This window comes from Drosophila novamexicana, unplaced genomic scaffold, assembly GCF_003285875.2.
Source record: "Drosophila novamexicana strain 15010-1031.04,08,12 unplaced genomic scaffold, DnovRS2.1 tig00000009-arrow-pilon, whole genome shotgun sequence".
NCBI classification, from domain to species: domain Eukaryota; kingdom Metazoa; phylum Arthropoda; class Insecta; order Diptera; family Drosophilidae; genus Drosophila; species Drosophila novamexicana.
The window spans coordinates 2858477-2880129 of NW_020824766.1; the positions used below are offsets into that span (position 1 = coordinate 2858477).

At 39.7% G+C, this 21653-nt stretch overlaps 1 protein-coding gene across 2 annotated transcripts in view; it reads right to left on the bottom strand.

The window, feature by feature from the left end:
- LOC115769141 (protein TANC2) overlaps positions 1 to 21653 on the bottom strand; it is a 59041-nt gene that overhangs the window by 8828 nt on the left and 28560 nt on the right. For both annotated transcript variants that reach the window (XM_030713845.1, XM_030713843.1), the window contains exons 2-3: positions 14699 to 14881; positions 11633 to 11772 (exon numbers count right to left, since the gene is read on the bottom strand). In XM_030713845.1, the coding sequence (XP_030569705.1) occupies positions 11633 to 11772; positions 14699 to 14881 (323 nt within the window). The remainder of the gene's footprint in view (positions 1 to 11632; positions 11773 to 14698; positions 14882 to 21653) is intronic.

Below are 21653 nucleotides of genomic sequence, written 5' to 3' on the forward strand. Positions count from 1 at the left end.
ATATAACCAAAGTCGAAACAGAGGCAAAAACCTGAAGCTGCAGCCGCAATGCAATTACTGCAGCCATTTAATGATCGGCCCGGGGTCCGGCTGCGGCCAGAGCTGGCCGCAAGATTAATGGTTCATTCAAGAATTCGATTTTCAGACAAGCCAGACAACGAGCTGCCAGCAACAAGCGGCCAAAACAACAACCACAACAACAACAACAACAACAACAGGTTCATAATAATAATTTTTTGGCAAGTTTTTAGGCGGCTGCAAAATATTAAATCAAAAGGCTACAAAATATGAAAAGTGAACTGCAAATAGTCGAAGTCGAAATACTCTTGCCGACACATAATGTGCGTTAGATAAATATAATCATAGAAAGAATTAAGAAAACAGACAAATGTATCATTATATCCACACAGAGTCCAATCCCAAGCATTTTACGCCTAAGTAAAGTCGACCTACAAGGTATGAGAAAACTAGGTTGCCTTGATTCAAGTTTAAAATTCTTATATTAGGTATGACTAATATCTAAAATTGAACTTTAGATAAATATAGTTATGAAAAAAATTAAGGAATCAAGTACAGTACGGATTAATGAATAATTACTTATATTCACGCAAATCCCAATCCCAAGCATTTTACGCCCAAGTAAAGTCGACCTACAAAGTATGAGAAGAGTAGGCTGCCTTGATTCAAGCTTAAAATTCTTATTTTAGGTATTGACTAATATCTAAAATTGAGCCAAGTGTAGACTAGCAGATGTGTAACTATATTCACGCAGTTTCTAAACCCAAACATTTTATGCTTCACTTAAGTAGAGTCGACTTTTAAAGTATGTTAAGACCAGACTGGCTTGATTCAAGTATAACATTTTTATTTTAAGTATGACATTTAACAGACAAACATCAAAAATGGAATCAAGTATTTATAGCCTTATCGATCTGAAACTAAAACGAAGTCAAGTTTTAATGTAACTCTTATTTGTTCTTAGTTTAAGATATATTCAATCTTAACTATTCTTAAATTAAGCCCAAACTGTTTTTAAAACAATCAAAGAATAGGGAACAGAATAGGGTTCTCTTTAGACCGATAAGTTTGATTACCTTCAGTTAGGGTATATCCACAGCTCGCATGTTACGCTGCGGGGCGTTGCAACAACAACAACAACAACAACAACAGCAACTTGTACAATTGGTGGCAACGTCAGAGCAGCGCCTGGCAGTCTCAGACATGTTGACACCAGCCGAGGCAACGAGCTGGCCGCCATTTGGCTGGGCTTGGCCGGCAAATGATATTTTTAACAACTGTTTGCCAGTGTTCGAAAATAATTGTTTAAATGTCATAAAAATAGTTGCAGAGGCAGCGAAACAGAAAACCCGCTGAAATCCACAAACAAAAGGCGACTAAAAACGCGCCAAATGCACGCGATTTGGCTGCAACTACATTTGTCCTTTACAATAAAATGTAAGAAAACATTATTATGCAGAAGTAATTGCAATTTAATTAAAATAAGCAGCTGGCAAAACAAGGCTCTTGCTAATGAAAACCTGTTGAAACGTGCATCAATAGCGCGCGTCTATTGTCGCTTGTGAATCGCGCACAAAACGCCCACTGCTGCTTGTTGTGTGTGCATTTGCATTTAATGGAAATTGCCTGTTACCCCTTTTCCCCTGATCCCCTTAAAGTTGGGCACCCCGCTTGGCTTTTTGGCTGCCGCCATTTGCCATTTTGGGGCCATTGTGTGTTGGCCGCGTTTCGAGCGCGTATTATGGGCTTCTGGGCGGAAGCGGGGCGGAGGGCCGCCTGCAATCTGAGTAGTACCCCATGCCGTACCCGTACCCCGACCCCCCTCGCTGCACTCCTAATCGCACTCGTACTCGTGCATTCTGTGCATTTGTTTTTTATGAGAATTACTTGCGTTTAGCTTGGTAATTTATGCACTCGACTCCGACTCGCTGGTTGTATCAAATTTCGATTGCCAAATCATTTGGAGCGAACATTATTAAAACATATTTTTCTTTTTCTGTTTTTTGTCTGCGAGTATCGTAATCAAGGCAGAATTGTGGCCATATCAATGCTAGTGGCCAGCGGTTGGTGCTCAGGTGCTTGAAATTGAGTATAGTCTAGTTGATGGTCTTGGGCTTGGCCCACTCGCAGCTAAGTTACTGTGGATATATATTGCGGCCGAGAGCTATAGATATATAGATATCGCTAAGCAGGCACTCAAATGACTTTGTTTGCATCGACTTGGAATATGGAATGCTAATGAGCGTATGCGATTCATCTGATACATGTAAATATGTTGCCGGCTGAGTGCGACAAGACTTATATAACAATCAATCAACTCTTGACAAGCTGCTAACATTCAGCATATAAAAGTCGGTTACAAGCAGCGCGCGATATCTGCTTAACATTAGCATTGACATTATCATTAGTAGGGATATTGGGCTTGCCTTTCTATGCGATTCTCATGAACTTAAACCATAGCAGCAAGACTTAAATTAATGTAGCATACCCTCTTAGAGATGATTGCAATGAATTTGTTCCACAATTTAATTAAAAGAAAACATTTGAAAGTCCAGAAAGTTGAATTGCATAATAAATGATGCCCTCATTGCCGACAATCGATGCTATAATACCAAATGGTGGACAGGAAAACCCACTAATGAAACGATAAACAATCGAAGAGACTAGGTAAAAGTGCCTCAAGAGATTAATCAGTTAAGCAAATAAGCAGAGTGTAAATCAAAGCGTAGCGACTGCACTCACTGATAAACTTGCTGCATTTCGAGTGCCAACTGCGATTTGAGGCGAAAACAGTGGGAAAATATGAGGTTACTTGATTTTAGTGGAGGTGACTACGTTTTATTCATAATTAATTGCCAGACTGTGGATTTTGTGTTGGCTGTGGACACACGAAATGAATCAATTGACTGGCTGGCTAGCTGGCAAGAAATCTGCGCAGTGGGGCATAAAACATGGCCAAACCGCGTTTTGGCTGGCCAAAAAAAAATAAATAAAAATAATGCATTAATTTAACGATCGATAAATTGAGTTAAAAAGCCGCCCGACGACAACCGAATTGCGCAAAAATATTATGACCATCGTCATGTGGCATATATCAAAGGCGGCCTCCTCCTAAGCGTTAAAGCCAACAAACAGCCAACAACAAGGCCTGAGAAATTGTTTCTCCACATGCAAATGCCGTGCGATTTATATTTGAGGAAGCGGCTCGCATGCCAAACCAAAGCCCCACAAAACAGATAAAGCAGATAAACAAGACCTCCCAGATAAAATGCTAGATACGGCAGAAGAGACAGACAGACAGCGCAGGAGCGAAAGGGAGAGAGAGAGACAGATTAACAAGTTGGCCAACCAGGTGAAATGGGTGAGAAAAATGTATGTTCGACTGTGTATGCTAAAAATGCATTTGCTAACCAAGTGAAATTAACTTGTTACTCACTTATTTATTTTTGGCATTTGGAAAGTTGACAATCCCATCGCTATCTATTATCGGGCGTTCGTATAGCTAATCGCAGCACTGTCACAGAATAAAACTCACGTGCTTTCACACAGTCAGGACACACCAATGCACTCGGGACATTCCCATCGCACTGCTCGATTGCGGAGCTTTCAAAAGCTCACTAATACTAGCGCAACGCATAAAGCTGCTCTTCTTGCAATTATGCTCATTAATGCTAAGCCTAGCATAGTTTGCTTAACAAACGCTGCAGTCGAGCAGTTTTTTTTTCCATTAAATCGGACTCGTATCTGACGTGAAGCTTTTAACAGTTGTTGTTAATCAACAGATTTTCAATGGGTCATTTCCACAATTGTTATTTGGTTGCTCTTCGCTGCGGCTGTCTGTTTAATTAAGTTTAAGTGGGGTTCGGGCCAAGTCAGTCACTGAGTCAGTTGTTAGGCATTTTTCGTTTGATTGGATCGTGAGAGTGTGTGAAGTGCATACGCCTGGGGGGGCACAAATTGGGCAGAGTTATTGATTTCCCCACCAAAAACCAAAAAAGTGAAATGCATTTCATAGACAGCCAAGCTCAAGCAACATCTCAGCTGCTAACTTGCTGGATCTCGCACTTTAGTGCTCTCATGAGTCATGCACGTAACGAGAACAGGCTGAGCATTAAATCCATTGCACTGGCCATTCCATTCCCATTGCCATTCCCATACCCATTCCCAATTCCATTCGCTCTGTGGCAGCTTTCTAATGCCGTGGCCGGTGCATTTATGACCCTGTTGGGTTTCTTTTCTGCACTGTGCATCTCATCAAGTGTGTGTGCAGCGAGTGTAAAACGTGCCTGGCATGCCAAAATTTACCAAAGCGTACAGTCATAACTATATGAGTGCACCACACTTGGAGCCCCATTGACCGGGTTCAGGCACTTGAGCTTGGCTCAAAGCGTAAAAATCTCCCAAGTTGCAATCGCTGGTGAGAGTTTTACAATTGACTTATGGTCACGGCTAGAAAAAACCAAGTACCTCTACGCTTTGTTCTACATCTTTCTAAAGACTAACTTGAGCGTGAAGCTGTAAAAGAGCGCTTAGCAAAATTACAGGTTACCAATATTAAGCTATAGATTAATATTGAATATATATCTTTTACTTAAAGGCTAAATAACAAACAAGAAGCTATAAACATCGAACAATTACCAGGCTGTCAAGAACTTTGTAAGCAGACTCCGCATTCGACCCCCCTTTCAAAGCTTTAACTAGTTGAGAATTGCAAGCATCAAGCAAGAAAAGGCAAGTAAGTGAGCACATACTATAGACGACTGTATGACAGATTAGTTATAAATGTTTTCCAAAACTGTCTTCAGCTCATCTTTGATTCAAGATTCTCTTACCGTACAATTCACCTCAATTTTCTTAGCCCAAATTACGTCATATTTTAAACTGATCCAAAGCCCAATCAAACCAAAATAAACAACAACAAAATTGTTAATTAACAAAATGCGAAACCTTCAGCCAGCTTTTGGGCAACTTTAACTGGGCCTAAAAAGTGAAAGCCCACCAAAAACCCATTCACGGAGAGTTGGGATTAACATTCGTGCGGAGCACGCCGAGTTACATTTTCCAAACAGTTCGAACTTCGAAGTGGCGGGTTTATAAACAACAACAAAGTGCGTCAAATTTCTTTGATTTGTGTTAAACAATACAAACTCTGATAAGTCATTTGTCGGCACCTTTTCTATTCAATCAAACTGAAAATATTTCGTAAACGAGGCTACATATTAATTAGTCGTTCGTGTTCGTGTTAGACTTGGGACTACGTGATAGCTTTGCGATAGTTTCTAACACACACACACGACAAATACTATCGTAAGCGGCGCTACTTTTAAGCGATATATAAAGGGATTTTAAATTTATAGAAAGAAGAGAACTCAGAAATATCTAGTACAAAAAAAAAACAAGAAGGAAATCATCAATAACCTGCCTGAAATGTAATTTTGGCATAAAGCGAGTGCGCTAAAAATAATGTATTTGGCCTTTTTTTTGTTTTCTAGAGAGTTAAGCCCCTAGCCTTATCTGGTGTACTTTTATCTAAAGGTGTCAGCATATTTTATGCCTTTTTGCACTTCCTCCGCCGCTCGAGTGGCCCCCGAGGCCCCCAACGAAAGACACCTTTCGCCAGGCTGCCATCCATCTTTCAGGGCAGGCAAATTAATTTCAGTCAAAACTCGTGCTGCCCTGCCCAGTTTTATTCGGCAAGGTGTGTGTATTCATCCGTTGCGCTCGACCAAATGATTAATTTTTAAAAAATATTTATATATACATATATATGTATTCCTCTTTCTTTACATGATCAAGCTTATGGCAAAGGTTTTCAGCTTGCGCTGACATGTGGATGCTGCCCTGATGTCATTTGGACTTCTTTCAGTCCTCCGATTATTGCAGCTCAACTTTCTTTTTGGGTCGTGTATGGGGGGGAATGCATTTCCATGGCAGGCTTTAATTTACTTGTTGGCAAATTGAAATTTGGGCCAATAAAAAGATAAGCCGTGTAATTTGTTTTAAATTCACGTGTATGAACAATCGCTTGGCCAAGCAAACTTTTATTAATTATGAGCCAAAGCCGAAGTTAATTTAAGTCAATTTGAGGTGGGTGTGTTTGATTTGAGTTGTTGTTTTTACAGGTCCGAAAATCAATTTTGAACGAATTAAATAAAAATTGGGCAGAAACTGAAAAGCGTATTAATATCTGCAGATAAGCATTAGCTATGAAATAAGGCAGGCATATGAAAATTGCTGAGAATTAATTATTCGAAAATCAGATAACCAAAAAATGAAGTATACGTTAGGAAAATCAAGTCTCAAATGTTTTGAGAACTTTAATATAAATGTATTTGAAGGTAAATTAAGTTTAGAAGCGAAGCATATATATTTCATATATTTTACCTGCTAATACCAATAATACCCTTGGCCAGGCTTAAAACTGCTATGAATGTCAAGCAATTGCGGCAGGCGCATATATTTTGCGCTACTTAATAAACAATTTGCAGCTATTTGCGTTTATTAGCGGCCCACAAGCAGCTAAACAACAATTGACCAGGCTGGCAACAGGTACTGGCAAATCAGAGGTAAAGAAACTTATGGCGGAGACTGTGGTGCGATTGCTTCATTTGCATAGTGCACGCGAGTATATGCAAAAACATATTGTGGCCAGCATAAACAACTCGCAGCTGGCAATTAACCGTGGGGAGGGGGTGAATGGGAGGGGGGGGGGGGGGGGGGGCAATCGAGAATTGCCCGACGGGGTTATCCATTTGCAATTGGCCTGGTCCACAACTACATTGAAAGCAACTGCAACTAATTAGCTTGTGGCTTAGTGGACGCTTATTGTTTTCGAGGTTCTATCGATAAAATTGATAAATTGCCCGTTGTCGTGTTAATTAGAGGGCCACACATACCGACCGGCAGGTGGCGCTTCAAATATTCACGCTGTTTACAACACCGGCAAATCACAAGCTGTTCAGCATTTATTTTTTAATAGTGTTGGCAATCGTGCAAATGGGCGCATTGATCATTTGATTGTTCGAGTGTTGGATTCGAGGAAAATTGGAAGTGAAAGTGATCAGATTCTAAATGGAAATATAGTTAAGCGTGATCTTTAGATATCTATTATACCCATTGAAAATAGCGATTTCGTGCAAATGTATTTGACAGACAGAAGTCCATAAGTACACATATGCCTGGTCAACAAGTCGTTCTAGCCATGTCTGTTGCTCTGTCGGTCAGCCCCTCCGTATGTGTGATCCCGGAATTTCAAAATGGCAAGCTGAGTTTATCTCTAAACTAAAAGCTGGGTTCTTGTAGTCTCCAGCTTGTTATTTTCTCACTCTGTTTGATTTGTAGTTTGTTATTATGTAGTTAAACATAATCATAGTTACATAAGATTTGGCAAATCGATCAACAATGAAGCTTTTGATCGATAAATATCTTAGGGATATCTGTTATCAGTTGACATTCAATCTAATCAAAAATCCAAGGGTTAGATCAAAGTTCTAACAAAAAAACGGTTTGTGATTTTGAACTTTTTTGATCATTTTTGGATTATCTCAACCAAAAATTGTCCTATTTTGGAATGACATAACAGTTTGGACTAGTAAGGAATAGTTTTATCGATTGGCATTCAAAACTTAAAACTTTTTTGATGAATTTGTGTTTCTCTTTTAATATCTCAAGTAAATAACGTCTGATTTTGGAATGTTTAACCTTTTATCAATTGGAATTCAATCAAATCAAAAGGGATAGCTTCATTTGTGAAATTAAACGTTTTTTTTTTAAATTTTCGTCAAATCTGCTCTGATTTCTTTATGCTACACCATTTTGATACGTACTAGATCAAAACTATTAAGAAATGTAGATTATTAAGTGTCGGACCCCTTGGAATCGATATTTATCGATTTTGTTTACGCTTGGCAACAACCAAGCTGTAATACATGGCTAGATCGACTTGCTGAGGAATAATTTATGGGCTAGAAGATACTTCCATCCGCCTGTTACAAACATTTGCATCAGTGGGTTGAGGGTATGAAAAAAACTAAAGGTCATACAACATTCAAGATTCCACTCCTAGCTAATAAAGTCTCCTGAGAAGTCACAATCGATTAATTACCCTGCAGTGGGCCAGCTGTGAAAAAAGGTGTCAATTCGTCTCTGTGCAGGTGTCACATTCGCATAAATAATATAAATCTACCGAAATCGCAAAGCAACTGCGGCAATTGCATTCAGTTAGCAATTACAATGTTTCGCATACCTCAGAGTAAAAGATACATTTGATTGATTGCGTTTTTTGTGTTAATCATGGATACGTGATGCTATCAAAATTGTGGATAATTAACTCCATATTTGTTGTTGTTGTTGTTGTTGTTGGAGTTGACAATTAGACGGCGCACAGACCAAAAATAAATTGCATGCGCGATAAAAATCGCCAGAGTTTTGCTTTCGAATGTGGCCAAAATGGTTTCGCGAGCGACTTTTATGGCATTTTTAATGCAAACGATTTGAATTTGAATCAAAAGGCAACAACATTTTGGCTGTCGTTGCCAGTTACAAGTTGCAAGTTGCAACAAGCGCGTTGCAAGTTGATTTGTCGCCTGCGCGTGTCAATCACAAACTTTGAGATACTTCGCTTTTTGTTGTTGTCGGTGGTGCTGGTGGTGCTGGTGGTGCAGCTACTAATAACACGATTTCCAAACGATAATTAGCCAGAGAGGATAACCACCGCAGTGAGCTGCCACTTAATCTAATGACAGTTCTCGTAGCCAAACGCCAAACACGCCCCACAGCTGCCGTCCACACGGCAGAGTTGTAATTGCTTAAACGACTTCTGGTTTGGACTGAGATACTTGCAGATACTCGCAGATACTCGTGGCTAAAGTTATGTAAAGTGCTTGCTGGTTAGCTGCTCAGCCAATCGCTGACACACTTCCGATATAACCGTAACCATGTCGCGTATAAGGAGTAAAGCCAGTTGCCAGCCATTTGCTCCACTTGGCCAAAGACAATGATAACTCATTGAGTCGGACTGCATGCGTCTTATGGTCAGCCATAAACTCAATTCCATTCAATTGCCGGCAATGAGCAACTTTTTCCGGGCGCATCATCAAATCAAATCGAGTCAAATCAACTCGAGAGGAAAGTTTCTTTAAAGTTAAACTTGTTGTGCATAGATCGAATTGTATTCTGTTTATGGACTGCACGAGGTGTCGGACATTTTATGGCCCCACTCACATATTATAGCATATGTCCTATAAGAAACTGTGTGATATTTAGCTGTAGTTACAAACAAATGCTGGCATTGTTCGGCTCAAAAGGGCATTTCTCAGAGAGGAAATCAAGCAAAGGGAATAAAACTCATAACGAATCAATTGAAACCCAGAGAAGACAGAGCAACCCTTGGCTTGTAAGTCGTGGAGCTGGCATGCTTCTAAAATCTAAGTACTTTATCTGTAAAACAAAAAGCCTCAAATGAAATATACATATTGATAAAAATAGCATTTCACATGATCTATAAAACAAGTCAAATGTCTCAATAGAGTACACAAACTGATGAAAGTAACATTCGTCTACTGATAAGCTTTTCACTTAAAAGACCATCCTAACTAGTATTCGCTGCGGAATTAACTACAATAATAAAACTATAAGATCGAGATATCGATAGAATTCAAAGATTTTCGGCATTGATATTAATCTAATACATGCCAAATTGTCGGGTTTCGTAATTGCCTAAAGGTCAACTGTATATATTAGACCTTTGGAACTACAATACAATTACGGCAATCACTTTCCACGTAATTAATTTAATTTGATTTCAACTGCAATGTCGCTTCCTGCATTGTATCTGGGCATCTTGGGACAAGAAGCATCGGGAGTTGGGGTCCGACTGTCAGCGAATGTCACTTTAAATACGCCAAAACGGCGCAAAAGATTCAATTGGTGGGGCGCCGCAGTCAGACGCTGGAGCAGCAGATCGCCGGCACAGATAGGCTTGGTAGCTAAAGATACGATTACTCTTAGTCGTACTCGTAGTACGGACGCCAAATGGTATCTCATATCAGAGCTTGTGTATCGCAAAAGCGACTGTCAAATGGCTGAACTGACAGTTTGCTTTTTGCGCTGGCTGCCAAGATGTGGATGTGGATGTGGATGTGCTTGTGATTGTGGATGTGGTTGTGGATGCTATTGCCAAGATGGGAAATTGGGTCAGGCACTGCCAGGCAGTTGCTTCAAGTCGACTCGGAGTCGCCTCAAGTGCCGGAGCTGGACGAGCTGACAGCTCTCTTCAGCTCTGCCCCAAAACAAGCTGGCAGTGTCTTCTGCTTTCTAAGCCGGCCCAAAAGAAAAAAAAAAAAACTGTTTTACTTTTCGCAGCATATTTATGAACATGCACATTCGACTTGATATTTATTTCAATTGATTTTAATTTCAATTTTCTGTTTCGGCCCGCTCTCTGACACGTGACAAGGGATTTCACTTAAGTTTGTTAATGTTCGCATAAAATGTGCCAAATGTTGGACATGACAACGAATTGGACGTACCGAGTAGCTGCGGACTTTGAGCCGACACTCGAAAAGGACAGCAAACAAACAATTTCAAAAAAAAACATATTAAACACCATAGAAAATAGTTAAATAAATAGAAAAACATGAAAAGCGTATAAAACACAAATCCGACGTGTAAATTGATTTCTGGCTAGTTTTTTTTTTTTGTAAGATTTCAGCTACTTTTGCTGCGAAAGTTCAAAATCATTTCAAGTGCTTGCGAGAGTTGTTTTTTTCAGGTTGTTGTCTTTTCTTTTTGCTTGATATTTCTTTCTCTAAATAGATCAAAAATTTACATTAGAAATAATTTATTTACTCAAAATGCAGCCTTAAACTTGACACTAGATCTATCTGATCGAATCCTAAAAACCCTATTCCTACATTTAGTTTGAAGCAGATGTCGAATGGACTGGACCCTTTTATAGGGCATAATTTATGCAGCTGATATAGTTTATTGGGATAAAGTCATAAAAGAGCGCAGTTCAAGCAGTCCAACACCTTTTTGGCCACGTTCTGGCTTCGCTTGGATGCCCACCCAGTTAAATATAATGTCAATGGGAACTGGCGTATTCATATTGCATTATCGTAAAACAAATTGCTTGACACTTGATTATGGCCTGATTGAAAGCAAATCAAACGTTTTACGAGCTGGTTCAATAATACGCTCCGCTGTCACTTGGCTCCACACACAATGGCCAATTAACGGTGCTTAGACGACGCCTCGCCCACATTGTGCCACATTTTGGGGCAGCTGCGACGAGCCAAAAGTGTTATAAGTTTAGTTGGCAGATAAAAGAGGCGCCTCGCCTTATAAAGATGAGCGGAAATGGGCGATGGTAATAATAAAGTCTTTTCGACAGTTACAAAATGAACTTTCGTGGCCTTTCTTCTTATTCTTTTCATACGACTATTTCCATTTCTATGGCCAAGTCGCCGGTGCAATCAAGTGGTCGTTAAGGCCAACTCGAAGACAAATGTTCAATAGCCACGCATCTAATGCGCCTCCACAAACATACACGCACACGCTCACACACGCACACGCACACTCGTTTGTATCTGTGTATCTTTCAGTACGCACTCACCTGCATATAACGCGCCAGAGCCGCGTTCCGCTGCGCATGGGATCTCAGCTGCGGCTGAGGGGAGCCCAACGGACTGACAATCGTTGATGTGGAGCCCCCGATGCCGGTGTCATAGCCCTGAGCATTGGCGCCATCAACATCTATGTGGCAGAGTGAAAAAAGAGAGGGGGGAGCATAGTTAGATAAATTATAAGTTAATCGAGGCAGCAACAACAAAAGAAAGCCATCAACAAGGTGTGCAAAAAGTTGCAAAAGGAATGAGTTTACGTTGAAGCTCACATTATGGATCTAAGAAATATATTAAAAATTAAACAGCATAATACATGATAAAGGTTAAATTCTATTCTTTAGGCAATAATTTACTTTTATATAGAATTTAGCTTCTTTGGTTCACGAATATCAATTGGCATTCATAGGGAAACGTAAGAATATTTAGAAGATTACGATTTTTGCCTTACGATTTTGCAGTTATGTGAGAATAGTGAAGCTCTTAAATGCTGCGTTTAATGAACATATATTGTGAATAATCTTTTGACCGATCGTGACTATGGTAGCTATTTCCGATATTCAAGACTTTGGCTGATGTAACTAGGGATTCATCACAAAATGGATGGTTCAAAGGGTTCATGATTATTAAACAATTAAGAGGTTCTAGTCGGGAGCTCTTCCAACATCAAAAGCATATATATATATTCTATGTTAGAAGCTATATGTCAAGTTTGATGACTCTAGCTCTTATTATTTACCAAAATTGCTCAAAAAACAGAATATCGATATCGATTTTTATCGATTGCTTGGAAATGGAGTAAGTTATCGATTATCGGAAACAAACTCGATCTGCGCGGGACTACTCGATCTACCCTTATAGGTTCTGAGATCCTTGCGTTCATACATACGGACGGACGAACGGACGGACGGACAGACGGACGGACAGACACACGGACATGGCTAGATCGGCTCGGCTATTGATGCTGATCAAGAATATATATACTTTATGGGGTCGGAGATGCTTCCTTCTGCCTGTTACATACATTTGGCTTTCGCACAAATAAAATATACCCTTATACCCATTTTTAATGGGTTCAGGGTATAAAAACCATGACAAATGGGGTTGGTTTTCAGTCTTAAGACAATCAAATTCAAAATTTAGATATAAATGATGAGGGCATAGTTAGTTAACGAGCTTCACTATTCTCACATATCCCACATATACAAGTTTATTAAATCTTCGGCGTGTCGAAGTTCTCGTTCTAGTTGTCTGAGGTTTTTGGTAAGTCTTGGCGAAATATAGACCGAATTTGGATTACAATAGCATTTCATACTCGTGTGGCTCAAGATCATGATATTGCATCACAATATTTGTTTTGAGCACAAAATTGAATAGAATATCTTCAGTTAAACAGATTCCAATTGTATATAAGTACATCTATATTGCATTTTGTACTAGTGCGAATGAGAACTGTCGATTAATAATATTAGTATTTATTGTGTTTAAATAAATCACGGAGAGATATTATAAATATAGCAGCTGCCTTATATAGACCTGACAGTATGCAAATGGAAGGAAGCAAAGGTTTCTCCTGATTGATCGATCGCGCGCTATATGCAAAGTGTAATCTCTATATATATAATTATGTATGCCTTTATACCAGAAGTACATTTACATTTGTTATTCTAAGCCGCGCTACGTTTGTTCCTCAATTTATATGCCAATTGTGCGAGTGTGTGTTTGCTGTTTGGCATGCAAAGTACGTTTACATCGTACTCGTCGGTTAACTTCATAAAGTATCGGACTGAACAGACGTACCGCTGCCCCATTGCCCATGAAAATTGAAAGTTATGCCCGTTTTTAGTTAATGCTGACATGATTTTCTATGGCCCCACTGTGCACGCCCAACTAGCCGCTAAATTTATTGCCCGGCTGCCCATCGTACACAGTTCACAGTCGTCCCGTGTGAATTTATGATCTGGTAAGTGGTTTCTGACTTCGATTTATTTATGGTAATGGGTTGCTATATCGTACAACTTGTGCTTGGCCAGTGCCCCGGGCCCTGAGCTTATTAGCATAGCTAATTAAGTGCTACAGTTCGAACGGGTTGTAGGGCAGTGAGTGAGCAATTAGAGAGTCAGTACTTGGCCATTGTCTCAAGTATCGATACATAGCAAATACACAGGTGAGCGAGTGAAGATGTTTAAAAATAGCATTAATATAATTTATATCGAAATATAGTTAACAAACTGTGTATTTATGTGAAAGGATTTACTAACAAAACATTTCAAATTCAAGACTGACATAAAGCATAAGCAAAGAGTAAGTGAGTACTTAGCACATGGGAGAACAAGTACAAAAAGATCCTTAGAATTGGAATCGGAATAAGTATTATTGAAACTAAATAAAGCGAATAGCTTTAGGTGGCAAACCTTTGCTAACAAAACATATATAAGTCAAGATGGAGATAAAAAACCTATTTGGTAGGGCGCTGAGTAAGCAATTAGTGAGTGAGTACTTGGCCACTGTCTGAAGTATCGATATATAAGTAGCATGCATTTGTGAAATGAGCGAGTGAAGAAGTCTAGAATTGGCATAAATATAATTAAAGCTAAATATATCAAGCAACTTTTAACGAACTTTGATAAACATGAACTAACAAAACATTTATAATTCAAGACTTGGAACATTTTACTTTAATTCTTAGCCTCGTTATAGTCTGCTGATAGTTTGTAATTATGTGTTAATAATATTACCATTTTGTACAGACTTAAAAGCTTCAAAATGTACGCTTACAAACGGATCGTTAAGAATCCGTAATTTGCTGTTGTTTTAAAATAAATGTTTTTCCCTCTTTAAAGTATTTTGTGAACAAATTGAGGGAAAATCATGAAAAAAACTAAAACATAAACATATACTCTTAAATGGCGCATTCCGAGATAAGAGTGCAACAAAAAAACACTCGACACAACACCTTGCACTCAGCTTTCGAGGGTTGGCTGCTGCCAACACATATTTGATATGCCATATATGGCATATCCCGTAGATACGTGAGAGAGACACTGTATGCTACTCACCTTTCAGCGAGCTGTTCATGCACATGGGGCACTGATCGTTGCGGAACATACAGGAATAGCAGCGTTCGTGTCCGCAGGTGTCGATCAGTTTCCGTCGCTTGCCCTTATCGAAGGAGATGCGGCACGAGGGGCAGACCGAGCCGCTGGCATCGTGTTCCAAGAGCCGTCGAATCGATTGAAGATCTGGAAAATGAAGAAGAAGAAAAAGGTATAAGTATGAGTATGTGCGAAACATGCGGCTTACATGTACATTTCGTATTTACAGTCTGCCATATAAAAGTGATTATCATTAAAGCGGCATTTAACATAAGGTATTCAAGTCTAAGCTTAAGCGTTTACTAAAATGAATGGGTGAGCTTTTTATACCCTGAACCCTTTAAAAATGGGTATAAGGGTATATTGTATTTGTGCAAAATCCAAATGTATGTAACAGGCAGAAGTAAGCTTCTCCGACCCCATAAAGTATATATATTCTTGATCAGCATCAATAGCCGAGTCGATCTAGCCATGTCCATCTGTCTGTCTGTCTGTCCGTCTATCCGTATGTATGAGCGCAAGGATCTCAGAACCTATAAGAGCTAGAGACTTGAAATGTTAGATGTAGATGTTTGTTAGATGTTTCCGATAATCGATAACTTGCCCCGTTGCCAAGTTATCGATAAAAATCTATATCGAAATCCTGTTTTTTGGGCAATTTTGGTAAATAATAAGAGCTAGAGTCACCAAACTTGACATATAGCTTCTAAAATAGAATATATATATGCATTTGATGTTGGAATAAGAGGGTTCAGGGTATCCCCTAGTCGGGAGCTCCAGACTAGAACCTCTTACTCGTTTATGGATTGGCGAGGCTTATGAAGCTGACAGGACTCAAATAGTAAAGAGAGGCATATTTAAATTTAATTTATGAATAGAAAGGAAAAGTACAATTAAGAGATGAGATTAGATTTTTGTGCAACAGATATATTACACATATAACATATATGACAGCTCTAACCTAAAATCTAAAATCTAAAATGTAAATTTTCTTCCATTTTGTTTCCACTTTTTGCATTTTTATTCTAGAGGATTTTGACTTTTCTCATTCTAGAATCCATTCGAGTTTTTGTCCAACAAATCGTCACAAATTCTATGCATAAATATTGTCATTCAGTTTGATTTTTTTTGAATTTGTTTACCTCATGTCAAAGCAATTTCCACGCTTAACAGTCACAATTACGGCTTGCAGAGCGCTGCACTTGTTTATTTATTTATATATAAAATATTTTTCTGTGTTTTTTTTTTTGCAACCGTTTGCATAAATTGTGACTGTCAATTAGATGTCGTTTGTGGTTCCCCCGGACTGTAACTGCCAATCTTTCGCTGCAAGTCGTCTCTTGATATCTCGCATTTATCTTTTGCATCGGTAGCTGCACCTGCTCCCCTGCCCCTGCCCCTGCTCCTGCCCCAGCCTTAAGCCGCTGAGCATCGCTGCATGCCACAAGAGGCAATCGGAGGAATTCTTCTCTTGGCTGCACTTTAATTGATTTAATTTGATCGCTTGGTTTATTATTTCTATTAGCACTTTGTCTTTCTGTGTCAACATTATGTAAAAATGTGTGCAACAATCAGCCGCAGAACGCAGTTTTCGTTGCAATGTTTACAATTTGGTAGCTAAGTGCTGAGAATAAGAGAATAAGAGCAAGACAACTTGATTCTTAGCAGAATTTCAAAAGTGAGCTCTACAGGAATTTTATAAACTGTTTCGCAAGCCGAAACTCGAACCGTAAAAGTTGCTTAAAATTGGTAAAGAAATAGTAGGAGTAGTAGTAGTAGCTCGCCAAATCCAACATTAGTTACTTTTCCTATTAAAAAAGCAGCTAAAAGAGTTTGTCCCGGTCTTCCTTTGAGTAGCAGGAAAGCCAACTTGTTGAGCAAGAATACATGATTAGCATGTTGCACATCGAGAAGGATTTCATATGGGTTTTTTATGCCCCGCTCTTGACAGTGCCATAAAATATGGAAATTGCACGAGGCCTTTGTAACTCTGAAGCATTCAACGTCCTATTTGAAGCCCAACCAAGAGTGCCAGGCTGCAATTCCTGTTTGTGTAGTGAGTGAGTGAGTGAGTGAGTGAGTGGGAACTGCAAAGTCGACGCCAACAAGAACCACGTCCGGTCGTCGTCGTAAAGTGGATTACAAGCGCAGCCGCTCGATCTGCGTCGTCTGGGCTTCCATTCATGCCCACTTGACAAACACTCAATACACAAAGTCTGCCAGCTATTTTCCTTTTATTGCAAATCAAAAGCCAAAGTATATTTTCATGATTTTTTCTTCGGGCGATACCCTATAAATATACCTTTGCAGCTCTTTAAGACTTCTTCTTGCTTGAGACTGCCTGACAAAAGTTGATTTACTCGAGAAATTCAAATCGAGCAAAGATTTTGCTGCTATTCATATTCCATATTGTACAACTAATAGGGTATTTGATAGTCGACTAGACTCGTATATCCGTTCCCGCTCGTTTCTCGTTTTTTTTTTTACATAGTTTCGCCAGGTTCTCTGCGCAGTCGCCGCGTGGGCCGCCGCCAGCTGCCAGCGACAGCCACGACGCACAGTCTGGGGGCACCCGGAGGACCAGCCCACGTTGTTGTGTGCTGTCTGTGGCTGCCGCCTTATCGTGTGGCACAAACTTTGAACTCTTCACAGCTTGAACTTTCGGCCGGTGTCATGGGAATACGTAAGCGTAGCCAGCAGAAGTGGACAAGCTGCCGCAGCTGTGGCCATGCAAATTTTCTGCAACCCTCGACCGCAGTCGGGCCCTTGCCCCTTGTGGCACATGGCTCAAATTATGAACAGTTGCTGTGGCAACAAGTGCGCCCTGTCTTTGACATTTCCTCGCGACTTCACACCCTCTCGTGCACAAGCAATTTACAAAATGTCATCCCAACAATTGGCGTGTCGCTTGTCAAGCGCAAGCGCGGCAGATGCCACCGACCAAATGTTCGTGCAGCAAACAGCTGGGGTTGCAACTTGCAACTGAGCTACCTTTGTCTAGCAGTTGGCCACCAATTGACGCAAATACCCACAACAATGAGAGTCGACAAAGGCATGCCAAATAAGGGCCATGCATGCAACAGCCAGTGGAGGGCCCTGTCGAGCAGACTTCCATAGGAAATAACTTTGGATGAGAGCAGAAACAATTAAGGAAGCCGCAAAATAGTTAAATAATAAGGCTTTAAAACAGGCGGGAAGACCTGCAACACTTGTTGGTAGGGTACTATTCTTTAGGATAGTGGCATATATTAATATAGAAATATGTTTTTACTCGAATAAATCTGATGATCTGATAATTGATCGACCACGCATCAATTTGTTTTGATACAAGTTTTATGTTCAAAGAAATTGTATGAGACTTAAGCTCCTTTCTTTTCAAAAGAATTTATTAATATGCCAGAAAATTTGCATATCGGACTGAAAGACTTCGCCAGGTCTAAGATTGTCTGAGTTTGTCTGAGATTGTGGGTAAGTTAATTTCTTAAGTTAATTTTTACTATTGAATTTTCCCACTTGGTAGACTTCCTATTGAAGATCTGCTCTCCAGACTTTTCCGTCCCCAAAGTTGCTTTCTGTTCTGCTCTCGCCCACTCGAGAATGCGTTGCTTGAACTACTTACATATTCCTTATAATATTGTAAGCAATTCCTAGGCATAATTCTAGTGCTTATTTCATGGATTTTAAGCAGATTAATTTCCTGCTCTATGCGGAGTGTCTTCTACTTGTGAGTCAATGTACTCAGTGCTCTTTGCTCAGGCTCAAACAATGCGCTGGGAAATGCATCTAAATTGCAAAATTATGCAGCTAGTGCGGGGCAAAAGTGGGGGAGCCCCCCCCCCCCCCCCCCCCCCCCCCCCTCGAACCCACTCCGGCTGCGCGCTACGCATGCGCCGCACACACATTTATTTTGTTTTTTTTTTTTTTATTAGATTTATGCGAATCGCTGGGATACTTGGGGTTTGCGGTTTGCGCCAAATTGATTTGAATTTTCCGCTGTACTTATTTTATTTCATTTTTCTATTTTTCTATTTTATTTTGGTTCAATGAATGAATTGCATTGGGCTGCCGGTTTGCCCCCACAGTGAGTGGTGCAGTGTGGTGCAGTGTGGTGCAGACATCATGTAGTTCATGTGGGCGTTTTATTTCAGCTAAATTGGCAAACCGCGGCCTGCGGCCTGCTCTGCATCGCATGTGGGCGTTAAGTGTGTGTGTGCTGAGTGTGTGTGTGTGTGTGTGTGTGTGTGTGTGTGTGTGTGTGTGTGTTGTGTGTGCGCCTGTTGGCACCGGCACTTGTTTTCCTTTATGTAATTTCTTTGCAAATTACTGTGAATACACAATTTTTTCTTGCTGCGGCCGCATTGGGGCCTAATTCAATTTGCGGTTTGTCTTCGCGGCTTTAAATTGAGAATTTAACTACCCAGCACTTTGTACACACAATTCCCAGGGAATGCTGCGGTATGTATTCTAATAGGGATAGTCGCAAATTGTAATCGTTGGTATTTCTCAGAAATTACAAGGCAGGAATGCGCTGAGAAAATTCCAGGCAAAAATAGGCAAAAGCTTCGAAGTCTGAGACATGAACAAGAGCGAAGGAGCCTGTTAAATATATTAACTAAAGTAGTTTTTATTACTAATAATAACTCAGCCAACACCTTTAACTGAAAAGACTTCAACGTGAGCTACATATGATATCATAGCAGCAAAGCTCAACACAGCTTATTAGCATCAAAAGTCGCAGCTTTTGTTCTCTGAGATGGTTTTTAAATAAGCCCTTAGACTGACTAGCTGAAGACTATTTACCATGTTGCTTATAAAGAAACCTGCCCATCTTTATATTTTCTTGTTAAATACCTAGCCAAACTTGTTTTAAGTTCGCTGAAAATATCGTAAAATAACGCTGAATAGGGGCACGGGCTGACTTTTGCTTGAAGCTAATATAATAATAATAATATAAGTCCATAAGAGACTTTATTACAATACTGACAATTCAGAAAGAGCATAAACTTCTGTAGGATTTGGTAGTCCATGTGAAAAAATATGCCAAATTAAGAACTGCACTTAAATAGTTTATAACTAGTCAAGCTGGCCAAAAAGTGTCACTTGGAAATTCGATGTGTCAGGTCAGGGTTGCCAATTTGAACAGCGTTGCCAGACAGCTCAGGGTTAATTGTAGGAACGCCAGCATAAGCCGAGAGTTAAACTCCGCTCCACCGCAACCCCTGGATGGAGTTTCACAAATATGCGTATTCATTACAATTGATTGACGGACTAGACACAAACCTCGGCCGTAACAATTCAGGCTTGAAGTGCGCACCCAACGGACCATGGTCCATTTACCATTTACCATTTGCCATGTGCTAACCAGAGGCCAACTATTTGCAGCCTCAATTAAATTTAAGCGCGAACAGCACAAGTCACAAAAGAATCTGTGCGCGACTCCAACATATCCTATAGATACAAATAATCATAACTTAAATATAATCTCTAAAAAGAAAATGTTTCTGTATTATATTAATTGTTAAGCATGTGGCAGAAAAATAGCCAAAATTAAAAACTGTGCCCAAGGATTCTATAGTCAGCAATGCCCCTATGGTTTTACAGGGTATACGAGCGCAAAAAACGAAATGAATCTGGCAATGACATGAAACATTTTCCAGTACAACGATTTTTCTTTGTTTGACTGAGTTTAACAAAATTACTTTTGATCTTTGGTCAGGTTTCAGTTAATTTTTTATTTTTGTTTTATTTGCTCTTTTAATTGGTTTTGTCGATTTTTTGGTTGTCAATTTTGTTTATTTGAAAGCAAAGTGTAAAAATCGCTGCATTGTTTGTTAAAACATTTTCAAGTTCAGTGCGTGGGCAGCAAAAAGATAAAATGTTTTACATTCAAGTTTTTTTTCTCCTCCCCTTCTCTCTCTCTGACACTCTCTCTATCTATCTCTCTCTCTCTCTCTCTCTCTCTCTCTCTCTCTCGCTCTCTAAGTCCCTCTCTTTTGTTGTCCAACTCTTTTTAGTCACTGACTTCGCCTGATGTTGGGGCTTTGCGTGGGTCATGGTTGGCTTTATTGTGGTTGTATTTATTGGCGTGTCTATTACGCGTGTGTGTGTGTGTATGTGTGTGTGCGTGTGTGTGTGTGTGTATTATGTTTGTCATCGACATGGTCGCCTGCATGAGTCAGCATCCCAGCGCGTCGGAAGTGGGACGACCATGCCAAGTCTGTAATTACATACACCACAAACACACACACCTTCACACACTCACACACACACACCTTCACACACTCACACACACGCACACTCACACACACATATGATAGATGCATTCGATTTGCATATTTCAGCAGAATTTTTTGCATGGCTGAAATCGACAGTTAAAATTAAAAATTCGTTTCGCTTGGGATACTCGAAGGGTAAAACTCTTACGGCATGTCTTATGGAGGAAATCGGAGATTATCTGGAAAGATGCTGCAAACATTAAAAAGCACTTCAAGAAAATATAATTAAAATGCAATACACTCTAACAATTAATTTTTGGCAGTCATTGTAATTCACTCAATTGTAGTCAGAGTCCAGCAAGAGCCTGAATACGATCATAAATCATTTTGGCAGAATGAAGTTTAAGAAAGTGGAAAGGTAGAAAGTGCGAGCTGCGGTTAAATAATTCATTTAAAAAAAAACAAAAGGAAAAAACAATGAAATGTGCAGAAAAAATACTAAACAAAAAAGGCAGAGAGATAAACGGAAGGCAGGTGAGAGACATTTTACAAATCAAATTAAGCGCGAAATTGGCTGGTTTTTGAGTGCAACTGAGAAACAGAAAAAAGTGTCATAAACCCTTAAGAGTTTGGCGTTTAAATGAGTTGCAAACAAATCGCAGCTCATAAATAACCCAAATGTTCGCTCGATTGGCAAATTTCGT